Source organism: Falco naumanni, chromosome 1 (assembly GCF_017639655.2).
Source record: "Falco naumanni isolate bFalNau1 chromosome 1, bFalNau1.pat, whole genome shotgun sequence".
NCBI lineage: Eukaryota > Metazoa > Chordata > Aves > Falconiformes > Falconidae > Falco > Falco naumanni.
In genome coordinates this window covers 35,657,232-35,680,173 of record NC_054054.1, presented here as the reverse complement: position 1 = coordinate 35,680,173, position 22,942 = coordinate 35,657,232, and the positions used below count along the sequence as shown (strand labels likewise).

The 22,942-nt window shown below is 35.3% G+C and overlaps 1 protein-coding gene across 2 annotated transcripts; it reads left to right on the top strand.

Annotated features, from left to right (window-relative positions):
• The first annotated feature begins 45 nt into the window (after positions 1-45).
• Positions 46-14,799, top strand: CEP44 (centrosomal protein 44). Of its 2 annotated transcripts, XM_040588862.1 has the most exons (11): positions 46-160; positions 3,385-3,528; positions 4,104-4,251; positions 5,221-5,367; positions 6,281-6,388; positions 7,619-7,750; positions 8,122-8,331; positions 11,327-11,396; positions 13,403-13,527; positions 13,785-13,822; positions 14,625-14,799. In XM_040588862.1, the coding sequence occupies exons 2-11, from the start codon at positions 3,440-3,442 to the stop codon at positions 14,671-14,673; spliced, it is 1,116 nt and encodes a 371-aa protein (XP_040444796.1). In that variant the 5' UTR covers positions 46-160; positions 3,385-3,439; the 3' UTR covers positions 14,674-14,799. The 2 variants fall into 2 exon arrangements, with proteins under 2 accessions (XP_040444796.1, XP_040444800.1); XM_040588866.1 differs by lacking the exon at positions 46-160 and having other exon boundaries at positions 3,398-3,528; positions 4,109-4,251.
• Positions 14,800-22,942: the final 8,143 nt, after the last annotated feature.

Below are 22,942 nucleotides of genomic sequence, written 5' to 3'. Positions count from 1 at the left end.
CGTCACGGCGGAGGCACGCGCGGGAAGCGGAAGCGGCCGTTGGGTCTGGCGGCGGCAGATTCGGTTGGGAGCCGCGGCGGGCCGGCGGGCTCCTGAGCGGAGACGGTGGGGCACCCACTGGCCCGGGCGGGCGGCCTGGCGGGGGCGGCGGCTGGCGCGGGTGAGCGTCAGGGTCTTTCTTGGGGCAGGGGCTTGTTCCCCCTTAGGGGCGGGCTGTGCGGGACGGCCCCGAGCCTAGGGCCCTCCCTCGCCTCAAGGACGGGGAGCCCTGCGGCCGAGCGGGGGAGGCCCGGTCTCCGCCTGGCATAGGTGGGGGCAAGGAAGGGCGGGTAGGGAGCTGGGCCCGGTCCTGCTTTTGCCAGTTCTCCTCAGGTCGCTGGTGCGGCTCTGGGAGTGCAGCCGGCCTTGCCCCTGGCAGGGCCGCGGTTTTTTCTTCTGTTTCGGTGGCGCCCAGGGCAACCGGCCTGCGACGCGCAATTCCTTCGCGGTCTTCGCGAACTTGCGGTTCGCTTGTTCGCAAGTACCTTGTGTGCTTCTGGTGTGTCTGTTGCAGCTGGCACGATAGCGAAACGCAGTATTTGTCCTTGACGTTTTTGTATCTCTGCATAATGCGTGACTTCCTCTCCTGCTCCCTACCTCATGTAACAGAAGAGTCATATAATACCATTAGAAAAAATCAAGTCTCTTTTTGTTAGACATTTCAAAGACAGGGTTTACAGTGTTAAGATACTTTGTAAATTGCATGGGTTTGAGATTGGTTTTTTTACATTCATTAGTTCTTTGAATACCGTATGCAATTTTGAGAGTTGTTCTTTAAACTGCTTGCAGTTCTATGTTATCATCTCTTAAAACTTAATTATATATGATTTTATTTTGGATAGCCAATGTTCTGTAACTGTTCTGTCGTTCCTGAATTCCTACAGGCAAAAGCTATGTGCAACTTACTACTGTTCACTTCCCTAAGATGTTAAAAGTATTTTCTACTTACTTTGTTATTTTTTTGATCTCTTGACCTATTCTGTTTGTATTGACAGTAGTTGCCAGTTTTTACATCCAGAGGTCTGGTGTAGAAAGGATTGTTGATACTTTGGGAAGCAGCCTGTATTATTAGGTTAATACCTATGAGAGAGTCTTCTGTAAGTATTTGCGTTGCAGATTAGAGCTTCAGTTTTATGTCAGACTCCTTGAGACTTGTCTTTGAGTTCTGATTAAATTGGCAAAACCGTAGGATGGATCCTCTGTAAGGTAATGCAGGAAGAATAGCTGCCTCAGTTTCTAATACTTGAGGTTAAATTTTCCCAGCCTTTAATGCTGAGTGTTGTGTATTTATATCTAGCTTGGCTAATGACCCGTAGTAATAATTAAAGAGGAAGAACCTGATAATTAAATAGGAAGAAAATACTTTAACAAGGACAGAACACAAGTGAAGATCTTCATCTTTTGAAGACTTCTGATTTAAATACCAGAGGCACAAGGAGAAAAATACCCAGACCATTGTGAGTGCAAGCTTTAACTGTTGGTGTTTTTTTGTTGTTTTGGATTATTTTTTTTTAATTACTCTAAGTGAAGTGTGTGGTCAAGAAGTTCCTTTCAAGAAGACTCGTTGCTTTAGTGAGTAGGACCAAATAACAAAGCTCAAACTGGAGTACCCATTGGAGTTGATTTCTGACAAGGCTAGGCATAATCTCTTTGGAGTATTTGGTCTTTTGGTCTGAATCTCATATGTCAGCAAGAGAAATGATAAAAAGTTCCGTATTTTGAGGGTATCTTTTCATGTATAGCAATGCCTGTTTACTGCTCAGGTTGGTAGTCTTCAAATTATTTGTTCTCTGGCAAGAAAAAGTCAGTGAAGACAGTGGCAGGCAATTATCTTCCAGGTTCTTTCTGTTCTAGGGCTTTATACTGGAATAATTACTTTTAGTGGGGCTTTTGGGGAAGTACTGTAGAGGATTATGCCAGTCACAAGCAGTTCTCAAGGATGTGAGGAAGGAGAACTGTTTGTGTGAAGTGTCAACTTTATGTACTTCTGTACTTTAACTTTGTCTATGCCCCCCCCCCCTCCTTTTTTCCTTGTGTTTTCTCAAAACCATTCAAAAACCTGAGTTTGGCAGTTTTCTAATACACTTTCTCAAGTTCTGTCAGTCTGTCCAGATTGCTAAGATGCAAGTAATTTGTTTTCCATTGTGACCTAAGAAGCTGGGCTATCATCCTGTCTGGGTTGTAGGAGAGTTTATACTGGTTGCTTATAAAAAACGGTTGCAAGATACAGTAAACAGTACTTGTATACTCTCTTTAAATATAAATGTATTTTGAAGCAATGGAGTGAGGGACAATGTTCTTTAAGGTAATTAGTAGTACTGATACTTGAAGGTACAGCTTCAGGTGTTTCATTTTCATCAGCCAGGTGGAGTTGCCAGTATTTTTAGAGCTTTTATGGCAATCCCCCATCCCCCACCCCCATTTGAGAACTGACTAATCAGTTCTGTTTGGTAAAATGTATTAAAAGTGTGAGTTTCCTGTACTTACCCCTTTGACAGATCTAAAACCTGATTTGGATGGTGATTTCATGCTTTACTGACTCTTTTTTGTTACCTTTTTTCCTCTCTTTTTTTTCCCCCCTTCCTATAGTTTTTTTTCTTGCAGTCTTCAGTGTCCCTGTGGGATAGTCCTGCAGAGCAAAAGGCACCTTTTTGTAGTTTGCACAGTCATTAGATGAATCCCTTTATTCTGTGAAGCAAAGCCCACAGCAAATTAAAAGCAGATTCTCAACTTGTGTGTTACAATGTAGAAGTTAAACTGGGATTTTTTTGTTATAATCTCAATAAACTTGCATCTGTTTTGAAGTATCTAGGCAGTCTGTTACCCCCTTCCCCCTGAACAATTTTAGGTGTATTTAATGGATCATCTAAATAGGGAAGTATTGTCTGTGATGAGTTGCTAGTCCTGTCTTCTGATGTTCACACGTCCAAACATTGTTCTTTTGGCCAGTGAGCTTGGGGCCAGGTGAATAAAAGAATAAGAAGCATTCTAAGCTGAAGAATGCAAAAGGTTTTCACTTCTGGTGGGGTTTCTGCTCCTTTGAAACAGCAAAGTAACTTTTTTTCACTCAGTGGATTTGGCCAGTCCTAAATTCTTATTATGCTTTCAGGTATCTTCAGAGGTCTTTGATGGTTGATCAGATTGAGGATTACTATTTGATTCTATTTAGAATGAATGAAGATGATGACTGATATCAGTTGGTATGGAGCCGTAGCTCTGTGCTGTATTGTAACACTTAAGAAATAGTAGCGTCTAGAAGAGAAGAGCAAATCCCTTTTGAATTTCAGTGATAATTCTATTGCATTTTATAATTTTTGTGTACATTTTTTTTATTTTTGAGGACAGTGTATACTATATGACATTTATTTCATAATCTGAAAGAAGAATAGCATTTGGAATAATGGCAACAGGAGACCTAAAAGGAAGTTTAAGAAAAATTGAACAAGGACTTCGCTTGTTAAATTATCCAAGAGATGTGGATTACACAGTGTAAGTGGCAGTGTGAATAGATTTGTGCTAATACATGATGACAGCAAGATGTGTAAAGATATGTATAAATATTAGTGTTGCACCTAGTGATGAGCAAGCAGACCATATGTCTATGGGAAGTTGAGGTTCGATACGTGTGAACTGGAAGATAAAAGGATACAGTTTTGCTGTTCTGAGCGATCCTTAGAGTAATCCTGAAGTGCATCATTATCTTGCTCTTTCTTCTGCTTTTTTTCTTTCATTAATCTCTCATCTCTCACCTTTCTAATTTCTTTGAAAGTACTAGCAAAAGAAAATTTTATTCTGTAAAGATTAAAAAATGTTGAATGTTGAGGTGGAAATATTGGTGGGCTTTAGACCTGACTTAAAATTATATGATGGTCACAAAAACGTTGTTTTGAGCGTTTTACATGCTGAAAGATATGTCTGGGGGAAAAAATGCCTTAAAATGAAGGAGATACTTGGTTATAACTTGCTGACTATGTTAAAACACCTTTCAAGTTAAATGTGTGAATTCAGGTAATGAAAGGCTTTTGTTATCTTCTGCTGTGTAAAATACTTTTGTTTTTCAATAGGTTAGTAAAGGGTGATGCAGCTGCATTTTTACCTATCATCAGCTATTGTTTTACATCTTTTTCAACTTACATAGCAGAGCTTTTGGTAAAGTGCAATGTGGAACTCACAGCAAAGAGTGACTTGCGTTTTATTGAAGCTATTTATAAGGTATTTATCTTTATGTTCTTTGCAGGAGAGATAGAGTTTTGAGTATGGCCTCATAAAAATTAAACATCTAATATGAGTTTTACTATGAAGCAAAAATTTTTGGCAATGAATGTGAATTGTGATTCTATTAGAATTGAAGATGAGTAGTAAGTCATTGTGTGGCAAGTTTTCATTTAGATTTTCATGAAAATAAATTTGGGTGTTATTAGCCAAATCTCAGATTTGAGGCAGTTGCAGAAAAAGTAATATTGTTTCATGTAGTTTTGCAGAATATCGAAATACCTATTATATAATAGGTTTTATAGTAGTGACATTAGAAGAAATCATAACCAGCAAAAAATCACATTAGACTTCAATAATTATGATGAAAGCACAATTAAGAAATACAGCTATTTTAAAACACCATGCCATATTAATATATAAAGTCCATTACTTAATTTATAAGTTGGAATAAAATTATTAATGGAATGAAAATAATTTTGAACTATCCTTAAAAATATACATAAGTATATTTTTGTAATTGTGGCTTGATGTATTAATGAATACTATCTTATTCAGGCTAGTTTTTCATCTGAGGACAGAGGCTTTTCTACAAAGAGACTTTGTGGGAGCCTTACTTAGCACTCTGATGCATTTGCCAAAATTAATAAACTTTTTATTGTGTGTTAGTTTTAAAAAGTTTTTGTTAAACTTTTTTCATATTAATGTCTACAGTCATGTATTTAATGAATCTTAAGACTGAGTTAAATTTTACAAGAGAGATGTGAATGTAATGTTTCTGGAAGAGGTATGTTTCAGGTCTAGTTAGCAGAAACAGCTGAGAATATATAAAACAAATGAGAAAAAGTTTAACTGCTGAAGTGCAGAATGAAATAAACAATTGTAGAAAAATAAGAATCTGAGCGTGCCATTTCTACAGCAAATTGTGCAATGGTTTTGAAAGTGAAATAAAATCTTATTTTATTGCAGCTTCTTCGAGATCAATTTCAATATAAACCAATTTTAACAAAACAACAGTTTCTTCAGTTTGGCTTTGCGGAAAGAAAGATGCAGATTGTTTGTGACATTATCAACTGTGTGGTGAAAAAACATAAGGAATTAAGTAACTCAAATAAGGTACCGATTAAATGGTAACTTTATTGTAAGGTTTCTTTTGACATACTTGATGCTGCAGGTAGAAGATGAAGACCAGTTTGTTTGAAGATGCAGCATTGCTGATGGTCAAAATTGGGGGAAAATTAGTATGAAGTTCCATTGTAAGATGCTGGAGTGCTATCAGGTATACAAAAGACATGAAGCTGCTGATGCTTTGTAGTATTAAAACAGAAAACATTAGAATGAAGATAAAGCTGGTACTTGGTATCTTTACAGTAAGTGATGCTTTTTCTTTTACTCTTCTCAACACAGTGAATGTGTAACTCAATAGACTTAGCAGATAGATGTAAAAACAAAGCAAAACTGATGTTGAAATTCTGGTAACATCTAATTTAAACATGACACATTTCAGTGGTGTACGATTTAAATCATTTTCAGTAGTCAAATTTGTTTTACTTTAAGGCATAATTTTTTCAGTGTATGCTGTGTATCTGCTTTAATAAAGGGAATTTTCAGTTCATATTTAACATAATTTTGTTTCATTTGCATTTATAATTGTCATTTCTGTGTTTGTCACTTTTGGGGGCATAGCTACATTTTTGGGGGTGTGTTTGCTTGTCATTTAACTCTGCTGCAAGTTGTCTTTTCTGTTTATGACCGACTTTGATGCAGCCTTGCATAGGCATTAATGAGTGTATGAATATGGCGTTCACTTCCAAATATTTTCTCTGTAAATTTGGGTCGTACTTATTTTTTTATTTAGACATCACTGTACTGCAGAGGTTTAAATGTGTTTGTGTGTGTGCCATGTAATCTTCCTGCTTGTTAATGATGTCAGATAATGGAGTGTGTCATCCCATTCCCATGTTCTGTGTGTGTCCTGGAAAATATTCTGGTGTTAGAAACATAGTATTTTCTCCTTTTCACTTCAAAGGTTAAATTGCAAACGAGGAAAAAACTCAGACCTGTTAAATGTGAAGTATGGTCAAATTATGGTAATGTCCTTGCTGATCCTAGTGGCAGTGGTCTGAATTCCAAACAGGTACAATCATAGTTTTATGTTGTATTATGTCTAAAGGTTAATCTAATCTGCAGCAAGTCAGGTTCTTTCTGGAATATGTGTTTTCATTTAGGTTTTTATGCTTGTTCAGACCAGAGTTGTTGTTTGTTAGTTTTTGGTTTTCTTTAATTTACTTTTTTCCCCAAAGTGTGGTTGACTGAAATAAGCGCTCAAATAGAGAGGATGTTGCTTCTTTGTTTACTGAGTAGTTGATCTCAAAAGTCTTGGTGGTAATGATCTAGTACCGTTGTTTGCCATTAGAATTCTACCAAGTTGAGGAACAGCAATGATGATGCAATTGGAAAAAGGATATACATCTAGTTTGGAGATTGAAGTGTGTTTGGCCTAACATTGCACTGTTTTCAACATAGCTTTGTATGTATGTAACATTCCTCTTGGCTTCAGTTTTATGAGAGTAACACTTCATCCTATGCATTATGCTACTTTTTGCCTGTGGAGGAGACACCTCTCCTAATATTTTATGCTAAAAGAGTGTAAAGCAAAGTTGTACAAAACTTATAGGACTGTGACTGCCCATAAAATGTTGGTGATTTCTATTTAGAAGGAAAATACTGCCTTTAGCAGTGAAGAAAACTTCACAGAAAAGGTATTTGGAATGTCTTATCTGGCACTTCTGGTTGTGGAGTGGTAGAACCAAATGGGGATATATGTGAGCATATTAAGAATTCCCTAGAAAGACAAGTGTTTCAGCTTCACTAAAGTGTCTAGGAATCTGTAAATATTAAGGTGTTGCACAAATCTAGTAATTGTGGGTTCATAATCATTAGGTAATATATTTTGTTTTGTGGCAGGTAGTGATCATAGGACTTGATCCACCTGGAAGGAAAGGCAAAATTTGTCTGTTTTCTCTAAGGGAAACATTCAAAAGAAACAAAATGTGTAGCTAGTAGTGCTATTTTGCTGACAGTTGTCAAGGAAAAAGAGTTCTGATCTTCCTAGTTAAACTTCTTTTTCTAAACATTCAAGTGGTGATTTTGATGTTGGAACTGTCTATACATGTGTTAATACATATAGCGAGATTCATACCTCCTAATCAACACTTTGCATCCAGTTGGTATAATTTAGTCAGATTTAAATAATAAATGCATACTAAAATGATAGGTCTTTTGTGTCAGTTACTTGGCAGATGAATTGAAATGTTCTTGTAATAATAACACTGGTAACTTATTTTTTTTTTAACATACTCAAAAGAAGCCTCAAGTAGAACGGCACTCAGGAAATGAAGTTAATTGTGACCTTAACCCACTACCCCTTCCAGCACAGGGATGTAATGAAGAAGAATCGTACCTTGATAACGATGTTGTGGAAGTCAAATGTGAACAAGTAAGAACTTTTATTTTAAGATGCTGTCTGTATGTATTAACTTTTCTTACAGGACTTTTCTAAAGGGATAAAGGTTTTGACAAGGTATCTGGATGGTCTTGAAGTATAACGAGTAGATATCTATCAAATAGATGGAAAAAGTTAAAGTCAGTTAAATTGTACTGTCCTTTCAAGAGCCAATACTGTGAATAGTTTCTTTTAAAAGCTGAGTTCCATGAATGAGCATATTATGGCAATTCTGAAAGAAAAATAATTTTCTAATGTAGCAGCACATGGTTACTGAACTTGAGGAAGATTTTGCTTAATTTTATTGATCAAATCATGAATTATATCTGTTTTGAAATTAGAGGACGTGTGTTCCATATTTTCAGGTAATAGAAGATAATACTCAGATTGAGTTCCTGAAGAGTCAGCTTGCCGATTGCCAGGAAAAACTTCATAAGCTAGATTGGATGGAAGGTAAACTACATGTTTTAGAGGAGAAACTGAAAGGAAAGGTGATCATAGATGAGAAGGACTGGAATAACTTGTTGAGTCGAGTTTTGCTTCTTGAAACAGAATTGTTGTTGCAATCCAAAAAGGTATGTTAACTTCCGTTTTTCTTCTATAACAAAAATTGCTCAACACAATGTTGTCAGCCTGTTTCTGCTCTTCCTGCCTCCTGATGTGTGCTTCTTCATTATTTTCAAAGACATCATATGAAGGGGCTGTTTATGGAGTTGGTATTTTTTTCTTAACTGTTGTGTTGCTTTCTCATGCTCTATGAAGCAAAGCCGTCCATTGGAAATTGTTTTCTTGCAGGAACAGAAGGTATAGCTAAACCTGTTTTCATTAGTAATGACTGTGTGTGTTTTTATTTCCTAGTGAGTTTGTAGAAGGAAGCTTTTGAAGAGTCTTAATCATGCTGTCTTTGAAAGCTTAATATTTTTGTAGCTAAGAGTTTCATCATGCTAGTGACACATTTAAGGGTTTTCTTATTCTGGGCTACATTATTCTGGCCTGCATTATTCTGTTTTTCTTTTAATGGCCTGCAAATGGTTGCTGTTGATACAGCTGAATATCTATTTGTTAATTCTCCAAACTCTAATCAGGTACAGATATTCCCTTTGGAAGATTGTCTTCAGTCTGTATAACTCATGTTGACAAAAGTAGATGGCTTACTTGGTGGAATATACAAGGTTAATGGAGAAGTTAATTCTTGGTTTAGTTTGTGGCTCTTTGAAATGTCTAGCCTGATTGATGGTCTTTCTCCTTTTTGCACCCCCACTCCCTACTTTTTATTTCTTGTCCATGGTGTTCACTGCATTTTTAAATGTGTGAAAGTGCTATAGTTGTGATGTGGCTATGTTTGGCATATTTGTCAGAGTAAATCAAGTATTTTGTTGTGTTAAGACTTATTTTTTGTGCTGTTGAAAGGTCCCTGTATGCACATTATATAATTTCATATAGGTACGCATGTAAGTACATGAGTACTTGAGATGCAGTGAACCATAGCATCAATTTTGTGATCACATGCCTAATTGCAAAGTGTATTTGCATATGTATCTCATGTATCCTTCAGACACTGTCAGATGCTTTCCAGAAGCTGAAAACCCACGTGGAAAATAGTTGATCAGTGTTGCATTTTTCTTTGTAGTTGCAAAAATGTTAAATTTACTTGTAAGCAGGAGTTCTGTGTGCATTGCTGGCCCTGCAAATTTGAAAATGTTGCTAATACTTATATAAAGACATGTTTTTGTTTTTTGTTTTTCCTGTGTGCCTTGAAAGTGTGCTAGTTACGCAAAGTCTTGAAGAAGTGTTTGGATTGATCACTAGGTTGTTTCTAAAGGCTGTAGCTCAAACTGTAAGGACCTACATTCTCAATTGTTTTTTTCTTTTTTTCAAACACACTTTGAGGTCAGTAATGGCTCAAGTGATTTACCCTTTGAAATCAATTTCTTATGGATATTGTAATTTAACTATCAGTAGACATATGTCCAAATAACACCACCAATGATAATGTTTTCTTCTGCTAGTATTCAGCTGAACAGCCATAGACAGTTTTGGTCCTGTTTCAAGTGTATTCTCTTTAAAAGGTGTTGCATTTATGCTGGTAGCAGCATGGGAAAGCTTATGTTTCAGCCTAGGCTTGTTCTTTTATTTCTGTAAATCTGTTTTATTATCACTTCAGTAACATGTTTATTGCATAAGATTTGGAATAGTATTTGGGTAATATTTGGAAAATACTTAACATTAATATTACTAAAGACTTTCCAGTAAGATAATTGTATTTCTGTACTGCATGTTACTGAAATAAGTAATCTGCAGAAACATATTTGAATGTAATTTGTGTGTGGCATTGTTGCTTGTCTCTTTCTCAAAGCAAATAAGCTCTCTTTTATACTTAAAATAATCTTGAAAACCCTAATTTTTTTCCATTAGGCATTTGAAAATTGCCGAGAAATAACCCTTTGGGCCAGAGAATTGCTGTTTTTTTGTTTCATGAAATTCGATCCAAGTTGTGCTTCACAGATACAGAAGCAATTCAGAATTACTCTTGGAATTTTTCAGGGAACTTTTGACATCTAGCCAGCGTAGCAGGAACACGCTTTGAGATGTGTCTTGCACTGCTGCCAGAGTAGCAGTAGTTGTGCATTTAGCTCTGCGAAAGTCTGAAAGCTACCAAATCCATTTTAATGAAAGGAACTGGGCAGAAGTAGTCAGTGCAGGTATCTGTTTCTGTATTAATTTTTTTAGAGGTATTAATTACTACAGTTTTTTCCAGCTTCTTCCCAAATAATATGTATTTCTCCCTCATTCACTTGTTTGGGCATAATATTCACCTGTTAACTGATACAGTTACTCCAGTATATAAAGTGCTATAATTTACCAAAGACTGAGATTCAAATCATAATGATGACTAGTTGGTGAAAATGTCTAGGTGTTAAGTGTTGGATTTCTTTTCTTTTGAAATTAGGAGATTGTACTAGAAAACATTATTGTTAGTACAATGTTAATTCTGATTCCTGGTTTATGAACAACCTTCTATAAGCTAGATGGAGTTAAACGGAGAACTTTTAAGAAAAGAGCCCCGTCTCATTTAGAAGCCTCAAACTAGCTTAAAATAGACTCTTGAATTCTATGCATTTAAGTGGAATGAATTTCAGTTCATTTATAGGCTGATTTTTTTAGGACTGAGGAGCTGCATTTCTGAGTATCAACCAGAAGTAGAAGGTACAATTATTTTGCTAAGGTAATGGCAGTCAATGTCAAGATGTAAGTGTTAGCCCAGCCCAGAACAGTCTGATTGTTCATTCTACTCATACTGACGTTATATGTACTGTCCTTGGACCTGGTTTTGGCCTGTTCATGAACAGCAATATTGATGCTTGTTGAAAAAGCGCCCATGAATTAGACTAGGTTTTTAATGCAGTGTATGTGTGTACATGTTGGATGTTTCTATAAAGACACTTGTGCGGTGCCAGCATATCTGGATGGTGTAGCAAATACACGCATAGCTAGTACTTAAATATACTTTTGTTCAGTCAAAAGATGACTTAGGGTATATGGCTAAAATGCAGTAAACTTACATTTCAGAGAGACTTACCTACAGAGGTCAGCAACATCGGCCAAGATTGTACTGCTGGTAAGATTCCAGTTTCTGCTCGTGAGTATTATTGGTTTTCTTTAATTAACATCATATATTAAAAATTCTTGCAGATGTTGACTAAAATAGTGTTTTTTAAGTAGACAATTGCAATTTTGTGACTTAGGAATTTAAATGCATGCTGCAAATTAGAAGTTAACCTGCTAGTCACTTCATGTTTGTAATTTATTCTTTGGAAGCTTTATTTACTGAAATAGTTTTTAAAGCATTAATGAAGATATAGTGTAGTAATTAATGTTTACAAATAACTACTAAAAATCTCAAAGATGCAAATTTAAAGTACTCTAGCTAAAGCTGTGAAAAAGCAATGTTATCTGTGCTTTCAAGTAGCTATAATGCTTTAAAAATAAGCTGCTTATTTATAAGCACAAAAAATTATATTGCTGCAATGGGTTTGTTATAATCCAAGTAGTGTCATATTTATGATGTTTTTTTTACTTTTATAATGGGGTTCAGGACGAATCAGGTCTTTCTCATTCATAATCCATGTTATTTTTCAAATCACTGCTGAATATTCTCTATAGTTTCATCCCTTTTGAAGCAGTTAGCAGGTATCCAACTAGCATGTTTACTAAACTTTCTTATTTTGAAGAGCAAGACAAAATCTTTTTTTTTCTATTTCCAACTCCATTTTGATAATGTACAAGAAGTAAATAGGACAGCCTTAAGTGGGAAAGAAATTAAAAATATTCCCCAGGCCATAAGTAATTCTGTCTTTCTCAGTCGGTGGTAGCTCTTTAGCCCTTGCGTTGCATCATCTTTCTTTAGTAATTTGGCCTGTTTTCCCTATGGCAGCTGTTATTCCTACCACCAGTAGTAAGGAGGGTATTCAGTTTCCCATTCTCACTTACTAGGTTCGTCCAGTGTTGGGCTCTTGCATTGACATTAAAAGGGAATCTCAGTAATGCAGTTTCTGTGGAAATTAGGAAGGTAGTTTCTCGGTTATGTTGAAGTTTGTTTTAATTATGAAGTCTCAGAAATGGGACCTTTTTACAGACCTTAGACAGCTTGCTGCATGTTTACTTCCTTTCATATATTTAGTGGTATGTTACTGACACTTGAGGACTTTATAGTTAGCAAGGAGGCTGGTGGTATTTAATAGAATTTTCATATTTTCAGACTTCTAGAATTCTGAATTTGTTACTCCTATTTTTCTAAAATATGATTCAGGAAATTTTAGGCCGGTCTTAACTTTTCTGTCTGAGACGTACAGTACTTGGAATGCTTTGGTGCTTATTTTGGTTGTAGTGCTCTTCAGGAGTGACAGCTATACAGAAGAAACATTTTTAATTGTATTTTATTAAAAATAATTTAATATTATTTTAATTACAGAGTAGTGTAGCTAAACATGTTCCACAGGTATGATCTGTAGATGATGGTCTTACTAAAAATAAGTGTAAGGGAACACTTTTTTTCCTAAATACTGATTTCTCTTCCTGACAATAGTATTCTAAAATTGCAGAGTATCAAAACCTTCGCAATGTAAAAGATAAGTTTTTCCCCTGAATGGATGCTAAACCTATACCAACAGGAAGAAAGCTAGGGAAACAGCAAGAGCCTGATACAAATTTTAAGCAAGGAGGTGATCTTGTTTATATTTCTACTGCTTATAAGATGGGTTACTTAGCACAAATTAAAGACATGTTTGAACAGGCAGTTTGCAATAAATAAAATATAAACTATTCAAAATTACTATTAAATGTTTGACCCAGTAATTAGGCTTAAGTCTTAAGCGTTGGTTTTACTGTAATCAGGATAAAGGTAGAATTCCTAGTAATCTTTTTTTGAGTTTGTCTGTGTGTTATACACAGTATACTGCACTTACCTTGTTTTAAGAAAATGAGAAACTTATTTTGGATCCTCACCAGTGGCTTTTTTTTTTCCCCTTTCTAAACAATACATTCTCTTCCATTATTACATACTGTAAATCAAGCTATTTGATAGCTGACCTTGCAATAAGAGAGTGAAAAGACAAAGGTGACATGAAAATGAGTATTTCTCCATAGATACAGAGAGGGAGGAGGACATGCCAGAGAGCCTTCATCAGTTGCCTGGATACAGTTCACTGTTATCCCCAGACCCATCTCCCAAAGCCATGACCATTAATTCTCAATGTCTGACAATTTCAAAGGTAAGTGAAACGGGCAAATGCTTAGCTGATTTCGTTTGTGAGGTCAAGAGAACAAGTAAGCATTAGTTTTAATTGTATATACTAGTGAAAAACAAGGAAACTGTGCAAAACTACATCTAGGTCTGTCTCATAAAAATCCTTTTGATATGTAAACAGTGCTTAAAGTCACATTTTCTCTATGGATTTTTGGGCTGAAAGTCCATTTGAAGAATGTTAGCTTTGAAGAATTCACTAACTTTGTTGCTTTTAAATTGCAGGAGACAACAAGACAAAGAATGGAAAGGATAAGTAAAATGTAAGTAATAGGAAAGGGCAGCAGGAATTCATTTCCCAGGAGGGAGTTGTACTGGACTGAGGCATTATAGAGAACATACATATGTGTTCCAAACCTCAAAGGTCTCTACATCAGGTGTGGCATTTCCTTATGACTCCACTGGATAATAAATCCACTTACAGTTCTGTATTTGTGGGATGAGTCACTGTTTTGGTTTCTAAAAAGCAATAGAAAGCATTCTTAATTATTAACTAGATATTAAAGAGTGTTTAGAATCTGGTTGGTAAGGAATAGGAGTATTATTTACTTTCTGATAGGAATTCCCTGGAACTTCCAGCTTTTCATCCTGAAAAATAACTACAATATCTTAACTCTCTTTTTTAGTATTTAAGGAAAAGTAAAACCAATTTCAGCCTAAGCATTGTGATAACTGTATTAAGGTATATTTGATGCTAGTTCTGAGATCTGTTACAAAAATTTTTTTTTGTTTGAAATCTTTTTATTATACTTGAAGATAAAACATTGCTGTGTAATGTTTCTTTAGCAAGAGATTTCTATAAGTGCCTGAACTGAAAAAAGCTGTAGCCTTTTTTGTGATGAAATTTTATTGTATGGGTTAGTTCTTTATGTATATTTAAGGTTTGTTGATATGTGGTAGGCATTTAAAATACAAAACCAATTGCAGAGGAAAAGGGGAGATGAGAGGAAACTTCAGGTTTCTTGCTGCTTGGTAGTATTTTGGATTCATTTGAGAGTTAAAGGCAGGTCAGTTATTTCCTACCGCATTTTAGTAAGTGTGTGTGTGAACAAAATTTATTTTCAGAATCGAAGAAACCTCAGAATTGTTGAAAACATCAAGCAACACCACTTGAGAAGACCTGAAAGCACAGGTCTTCAGACCTGGTCTCTGTAGACTTGTGGATATCAGAACTAATATGTATGTTTGTACAGCATTAAATTTTTAAGATGTCAAATTTGTAATAAATTTTGAACAAATATTTTTCTAATGCATCTGTGTGTTGATTTTCCTCCCCTGGCCCCAATTCTTGGTTTCAAAAATTGTTCAAATAGCTTCCTCCCTGCACATCCCCCCCCCCGCCCCCCCTCCACCTTTGTAAAGTGAAGTCATTACAGCAGTGTATTTTTGTGTTGACATTTGTTAGCAGTGTGCTAAGCAATACGTTTTTTAGAGTGCAGGCTTGAGGACCGTGGTTTACATCCTGTTGGAAACGTTCCAGCTGGGACTTGCATATTACACCCAAGAGGCATTCTTACATACCATCCTACCATCTGTACTGTTGAATAAGTCTTAATGCAAACTTAAATACACAATTTCAAATATGTACCTTTTTTGCTGTTATTTTTTTAAAAAACAAACAAACAAAAAACAAATCTAAGGTTTCTTGCTGAGCTGGAGTGCACCAATGCATTATGGCTTCCATTAACACTGGCAAAGTGAGGGTCAGTTTGATCCTAAACACTAAAATGTGCAAGCAAGTCCACAGACTTTGACTGCAAGAGATGTGTTGAGTGTTTTAGTGCTCTTACCCAATGCATTTTAAGACCAGCAGCACAGATGGAGACCATCCAGTATACAAAGAGATGCAACATTTTAATGATTTTAAGCTGTATTAAAATTTCTCTTTAGAGACGTAGGTAGATGTAAGACTCCCATAAACATTACATAATGAAATCAAAGATGTGTGAAGTTTGATAAGATTTATTTATTACTCTTAAGTAAATTGTTACCCTATTGTATCAAGGTGTCTTTGTGCTATAATATTCCACCTATAAAGTTTTTTTGAGTTTGATTTTGCAAAACCAGTGGATTTTTTTGGCAGGGTTTGTAAATGAAGGTAAAAGCAGCTGTTTGACATTATGCTGTAAAAAGTGATTTATATGTTTTAACTAATTATGATTTTTTTCTATAACCATATGGAATATAAATTGACTATTTTACATACAAACAGAAGAACATAGTGATCCATTATGTTATATAAACTAGCTGAGTTTTTTTTTACTGTTGCAATAGAATTTACTTTCCCAGTTGTTTAAAAAAAAATAAATTATAAAGTTGGAAAGTTAGATGATGTGAACATGTTTTGCTCCTTAATTGTAAATAGACGTTGGAAATCGCTGTTCATTATCCTGACAATGAAATGAGGTTTTCTTCTGAATGTTAGACCAATTCAACAGAAAATAGGTGGTTTTTCTCAAATAGGACTACAGCACCATCTTGTGGAAATCCTTATACAAAGTAATTACCAAAGGAGGAAAAAAGTATTTTCTTAAACAGTTAAAGTTATTGCTTTAAACCAGTAATGATCATATATTTTGAAATATTACCTCTCTTTAATTTTTCTGCTTTGCCTTGGAATCAAAGAGGATTTTATGTTTTTATATTCTTATAATTATAATCTGCATGATAATTAGTATGTATGATATCTGATAATCATGGCAGGAACCAGGAGAAAGAATCTGTTGTTTGTTGAAGTTACGGCAAGGATGGGATGTGTTAGTCAATATAAATTATTCAAGTTACAGGGATTTATCATTGAATGCATCTGATTAATGCAGCGAATGTTAGAAAAAGGTCTTTCAGTAGGTGTGCAATTTAATATGTAGTGCTGCAAAATTGAAAATCCAGAATTGTTGAAACTGTTTCCTTCTTCTGGAAACTTAAATGCAGTACTATGCAATGGAATTCAGCCTTTGTACGTAAAGGCTTTGCTTCTCCTGTTTTCAGGACCAAGCAGGAGCTCACTTTGATCAAACTGAAGCCAAGGTTGTTTTACTGTTAGGGCAACAGAGTGAATTTGCTAAAGGTGGTCTTCTCACATTTGCTTTCTTTTTTAAAAAATGAAATTCGGTTTTGGAAGACAGTACCATGTTCTGAAAAAGAAATATTAATAGTGCATTCAAACCCTCCTTACATGGTTGAGGTTTTTTTTTATTTTTTTTTTTTAAGTCAGTTCTATCAGTGGAAACAATTAGTACTAGTGATGCTATAAGTCACAGTAAAACCACCAAAGCAGTGCGATGCTGGAGAATACATGTAATGACTGAAAATAGCAAGTCTTTGAGTAATTGCTGATGCAATGCTACTTCAAGCATTGTCACAACAGTTGAAGAGTTGACATTCTACATGTGTGAACAGTTGGATGGGAGGATCTTGCTGAGTGCCAGGAGATGTTAGATACCTTCTGAAACATAATTTTTAAAAAAATCCTGAGACTATTCCTCATGATAGTTTGTCACGCCTAGTTCTCTCCAATGAAGAAAAAAATTCCTGTTCAAGATATATGTTCTATGGTTATAAATCATTAATCGAACCAGTGCTGTTTTCTTAAAGTTACTGAATTTAATTTAGTTTAACTATAAAATCAGTAGTATAGATATATAAGAATTGTTCCGACATCTCTGTTTCCTTAAATATCAATAGAACAATTCCACCTTATGTAACAAAATATTTATGCATTACGTGGGATAGTGAAGCATAATTGCATTAAAGTAGAATGCTAAACCTGAAGCTTCTACAAAAAAAAAGTACTTACTAACCTAATTTTTTAAAGCAGGTTTATGAATCTATTCAAACTTATGGGATTACCATTGAGATCTTTTTTTTTTTCTACTCTTATCCAATATGACTGTGCACTTACTGAAATTAAAACATGCTATAGAAAACATAGTAAGAATCCTCTCACCCCAAATCTGTAATATTGAAAAGCAGTCTGATAACCTCTCAGTTATATTTTCCATCTGTGTATATACTACTACATGTTGTGGAATGCTAGTGCTCTGGGTCATAAGTACTAAGAAAATTATTGTAGTTATGACCCTAGAATATATTCTTTATGATGTTACTTTTGATGTTCAAGATCCGATACTTGTGTTGTAGATCACTCAAGTCTGGTTGTACCTAAGTATGAGACAGGCTCAGTTCAGTTATATCCTGGTGTTTATACCTAACTTGGAATTGTTTTGCATCTCCACAAGTGTATTCAAAGCTCAAAGCCTTAATTACTAAGTGTGTTCTATTTTCTTGTAAGTATGTCCAATTTTCTTATGCTTATTCTTGCAGTTTTTTTATGTGTTTCTGCTCTGGTTTAGTCTTATGTCCCACATCAGGCTCGATTCAGTTTCCAGTCCCAACAGCAAACGTGGTGCAGAAGAAACCTGGACTGAAAATGTTTTTGAAAGTTTTACATTCTTTTAAATTTGCCTGTTACAGAATACTTGTTGTCTTGAAATCAGTTCTATTAAGGAGAAAATCTCTCATGGAATTTGCAGAACTGCAATCTAGACTGTGAGGAGGGCGGTTACTTGTTTTTCCTTCCTTGTAAGTCTTAGCAGCGATGAGTAGAGCCACCTTGTTTGAATTCTAATATAAAAGTAATTTTGTTGCTTTTTTTTCTGGTAATGTGGTATATTTATTGTAGAGTTTTGAAGAAATATTCCAATGTGAAAAATATTGCACATATATATATTTATGTATATAATTATTTTTTATAGCTTGAGCTGCTAGTAGCATGTAGTGTTGTGACAGTTCATACGTGATGAGAGTGGCAGTTTTCCTCTCTCCCTGTGAATTATCAAATAGGTGATAGCTCTTTCAAATGAGGTACTCTTTCTAATTTTTTTTTTAAACAAGAGTATCTGTTGAGTTGTGGGGGTGGCTGTCTGGTGCCCATATGGCTTCACAGCAAAGTTTGTGTTGCTAAAGTTGCTATTACAGCCTGTGGTAGAACCAGCCTATCAGCCTATTGCTCATACTAAACCCAATTTTTTGCTTACAGCTATTTGTTTTTCCTCTTCTCTTGCACATTGTTTTTTTTTTGTTTGATCTATTGTATCTATTTTTATTTTATTATTATAATAAAAAGCTAAAATCAAGGATATAGATACACTGAAGTTTGAGAAGTACATTCTTGTGTTGTAAAGGTTAGTTTTTCTGGAGAAAGAAAAGAAAGATGGTCAAAATATATGAGAAGCTACTAATATTCGTGGAATTTACTTAGTTACTTTTCATTAGAGGTGGTTAAAATTCTTTACTAATCATCAATGAACAAGGGCTAAACCAGCTTTTTCTATTAGCTGCTTGTTTTGACATGGGAACTTAGCCTTCATTTTGAAAGTTGCAGTTGTAATTTAATCTGCTTTTAAAATTATTTATTTTACACTACCTTTCTTTCCAAACACTTATAGTTCCTTTGCAGTTTCTTTCTAGAATCTGATTTTAACCCTGTGTGGTGAAAATCTAAGTAGTTCACTTGTAATCCTGAGACAGCAAAATGCACTTCTTCAGGAAAGCTATTAAATCTGCAAAAGTTGTTGAATGATAGTATGTTGCTTCTGTGGTATCTAGGCAGATTTCTGTGCAATAGAGGCCTGTATTGTGTTCTTTGTAGGATACCTAGGATGATGCAGTCTGTCAGCTGTGAGATGAGCAATCAATACAAGGGTACTAGTTAAAACACTTGTGACTTCAGTGTTTCAAATGGGGAAAAGAAGTCATACTAAAAGTGTGATATTTCTTCACTTGAGCATCCTACAGTTGATGTCATGAGGTGTAGTAAATTTAGTATACCTGTTTATGCAATGTGACCTTATCTTAAGAGAGAAAGATGCTATATCTGTGGTTACAAACCTCCTCCTCTTTGGAAGCAGTGAGTTTTTTTACTATCTGGAAGAAAACCCTTATTATAGGTTAACAACAATAAGCAGTAGTGTGAGGCACTGTTGTTCTAATACAACGATGTGTGTTGGTTTTCCCCTCCCCTTTACCTTTCCAGTTATTGTAAAGGAAGCTTTGTATGCTGTAAAGCAAAATAATTTTTGATGGTAGGCTCTGGAATCAGCAGAAATATAATTGTTCCCATTAGGTTTATAATGATTAATTTTTAGTATAAGTGATATCAAAGAATATTATGCCTCAGGGTATTTTAATCAAAGACATAATTATGTTTCTAAAACATACTGCAAGATCTTCACAAACTTTCACGCTTGTATGCTCATTTTACCTGGTGTTGCTGCGCTTTGTTGAGTGCATGTTGAAATATGAACTGGGATTAAGAGAACTGCAGTTAGAGCCCTGAATACTTTCCATGAATGCTGAGAATAGTTTCACAGAGCTGAAGTGTTTGGCAGCTTAAGGGATTTCCTCCCACTGCTGCTCATTCCCATCAGACTATTCTGTGAACTGCATTTTGTAACTGATGTGACTTAAGCATACTCTTCTGAAAATACATTGTGAGGGATGATATCGGTAGTTTTTTTCGGTTTGGGAATTTTTTTTTTTTGTGGTTTGTTGGGTTTTTTTTCCCCTTCACATCAGCTCTGTGGTCCAGCTTATGACATTGCATACAAACATTTGCATCTAAACTTTAAGTTGGAGCAGCATGCTGTGGTGTCAACAAGTAACTGGGCAGCAGGAGATAGAATGGGTTAAGTTAGTGTTCTACTGCAAAAGGATTTTTTTGTCTTAAGCACAGAGTGAGCTAGAAGTGAAGAAGTTCCTATGCAAAGTCCCAATGTACGTATTCATGAAGACTTGTTTATTGCATGTTTGTTTGATTTATGTTTGACTTGACTGAATGAAAGGGCAAATGTGTGTCTGAAAAAACATGGAAAATAGGATTAAAGAGAATCAACATTTTGGAATTGGGTCAGTTTTCAAGTGTTAAAATAGCTCTATTTATTACATGTACTCCTGCTTTATTTATCTTTTCCCCTCCTAGACAATTTTTGTTGATCTGGAGGCATATTTTTCATGTGTCTTTAAAAAAATATTTCTCCCTTGTTGCTATGTAAAATGACCATAAAACGTACAGGCAAATGCAAAAACCAATCCTCAGGGAATATTTGGAAACGTTTTGTATTGTGTTTTAACATGTATGCACGTGTAAGGCATTTAGAATAGTATTTCATATTAGTGATCACACTGTATTGTAAAAATATGAAAGAAATCCTCCCTTCAACCTTAGTTTAACCATAAAGTGATAAGCTAGACAATCTAATTAATGTAGTTTGAAGCACTTCATTACTATAAGTGACATTTAGCATATGTGAAGACTCTCCAGTTATTTTTAGCAGTGCATGTTCATTTACTTCATAGGTGATCAGGTTGAATGTGCTATGCTTTTCCTATCATACTGACTTATGATCTGGGATTACATAGAGTCTTTATCCCTGTATTGTTGCATAATTCATTTATAGTAACTTCTTTATGTCTGCTTTCTCCAACTGTAAAATTAAGTGATTCCTCTTGTTTTCCTCCTGAGGATATTATGTGGTTTGGTTTATTGTTTATGCCCACTTTAAGAATTACTTAGGAAAAAAGCTAATGGAAAAAATGTAGTCTGGTTTTAAGAGTTCACTTAATTGAAACCATTCCATTGGAACCCATGGAAGGAACTAAAGGCTAAGTTCATGAACTTATGTGAGCTTATGTATTAGTAGTAACTTAAGCTCCAGCTTCTTGTAGTTATAAAAGTAGTTGACAGCTGTGATAATTTCAGATGAAGTAGTTGTGCTTTTGTGTGAACTATAGAAAAATAGGTGCTGATACGGTGGGAGATTGCTAGCCTGAATACCTTATCAAATTCCTTTAAGCTGTGATATAACAATTTATGACAAGTGACTCCAGTTTTCTGTAGGTTTTTTCATATGTCACTGATGGAACGCTTCTGTATTCTCTATATTATATATAGCCTTTTTCATGAAGATGTACCAGCAAACAATTGCTTTAATTATTTTGTAATTGAACACATTAAAAACTGTCAAAACTTTTCATTTGAAGCTGACTTTGACTTGCATAATATTGCATTGATGCACTGATCATAAATTGTCTTCAGTGTAAATTACTCCTTTACTTCTGCAGAGGGAACGGATACAATCATTATGTTATTTTAGTATATATAAAAAAGCAATTGTTCTAGTGAATGGGAGAGCACTGAAAGAGATTAATGTCTTGTTATTTCATAGTTGGTTTTGTGACTTTAGCTTTGTGTAAAAGTATTTTTATTACAGGCATGGCTTTGATATACTTCTGGTTTTTGAGTTTAGTGAGTTTTGTGAGTTTTCTGATGATCTTCCCACCAGCTTAAAAGATTGACATAAATGTGTACTAACTAATACTGATCCAGAACTAGAAGAAGCTGTGATGATCTGTAGGTGTTCTTGAAAGGCTTGTGAGCTTTGCTGTACAGGTACAGTTTCACCTTAGCAACAAATTAGATAAATCTTCATGATGCATGAACATCTTTCTGTTTAAGAAGAGAAGCTGCTGGAGTAAAGAGCAAACTGAAGTCCTCGTAGAAGTATTTATGGCCTTGAAAAATGTATGCCTAGAATATGGAGGTCTTTCCTGATTGAAATAAGGTCTGCATAGCAGGAGATTATCCTGGATGAGATAAAAATGGAACTGTAATGGAAGCAGGAAAAAGGCTCTGGATGAACCAAAAGCAGGTGTCAGTGGGACTTATGTTATTTAAATAATGCTTAAAAGGTTAGGTTCGTAATGTAATGTGTCTGACAGTCAAGCGAAATGAACTACAAAGGGGATGCATTTAATTAAAAGTATACTGAGAACCATTTGAAATTAGAACGGCTCAAATGAGTAGGAAAAATACACTACAGTTTGATGGCCATACTGATAATGAAGTGGAATAGCTCTTTTTGTGACCAAGGCAACATGATGATTACAACTTAATCTTCAAGGGTGATGTGTGGAAAGAGAGGAGATGGTTCAGACTCGTAGACTGCTCAGAAGTTCAGCAAACATTCTACCCAGGAATCCCTCCAAAACTGGGAGAGTGGTGAGCTGTGGTGTAAAAATGAAAATGTTTGACACAATTCTGTTAAAAAAAAAAATGAGGCTGTATGCCTTTGGAGGGAGGTGGTTAGACTTGGGAGTCTGAATTGGTGTTTCTGTTCAAAGCCTTTTTGTTGTTCTACTTCCAGGCAGGATTTGGGTAATACCCTCTGCATTCTCCATGTTTTCATCAGAACACTTCTAACTCCCTGTTAAAACAAAAATATCAAAATATCATGCTTCAGAATGTGGTCATCAAGGTCAAGGAGGAATTTGTGCCCAGTGTATGCATGATTGATGAGGTCTATCAAGGGCTTGTGGGGTATGGA

Excerpts from the sequence above, each read along its gene's own strand:
- CEP44 (XM_040588862.1), top strand. The coding sequence starts at position 3,440 with ATGGCAACAGGAGACCTAAAAGGAAGTTTAAGAAAAATTGAACAAGGA. Across the intron at positions 5,368-6,280 it reads AATTAAGTAACTCAAATAAG|GTTAAATTGCAAACGAGGAA; the intron begins GTACCGATTAAA and ends TTCACTTCAAAG. Across the intron at positions 13,823-14,624 it reads ATGGAAAGGATAAGTAAAAT|AATCGAAGAAACCTCAGAAT; the intron begins GTAAGTAATAGG and ends ATTTATTTTCAG.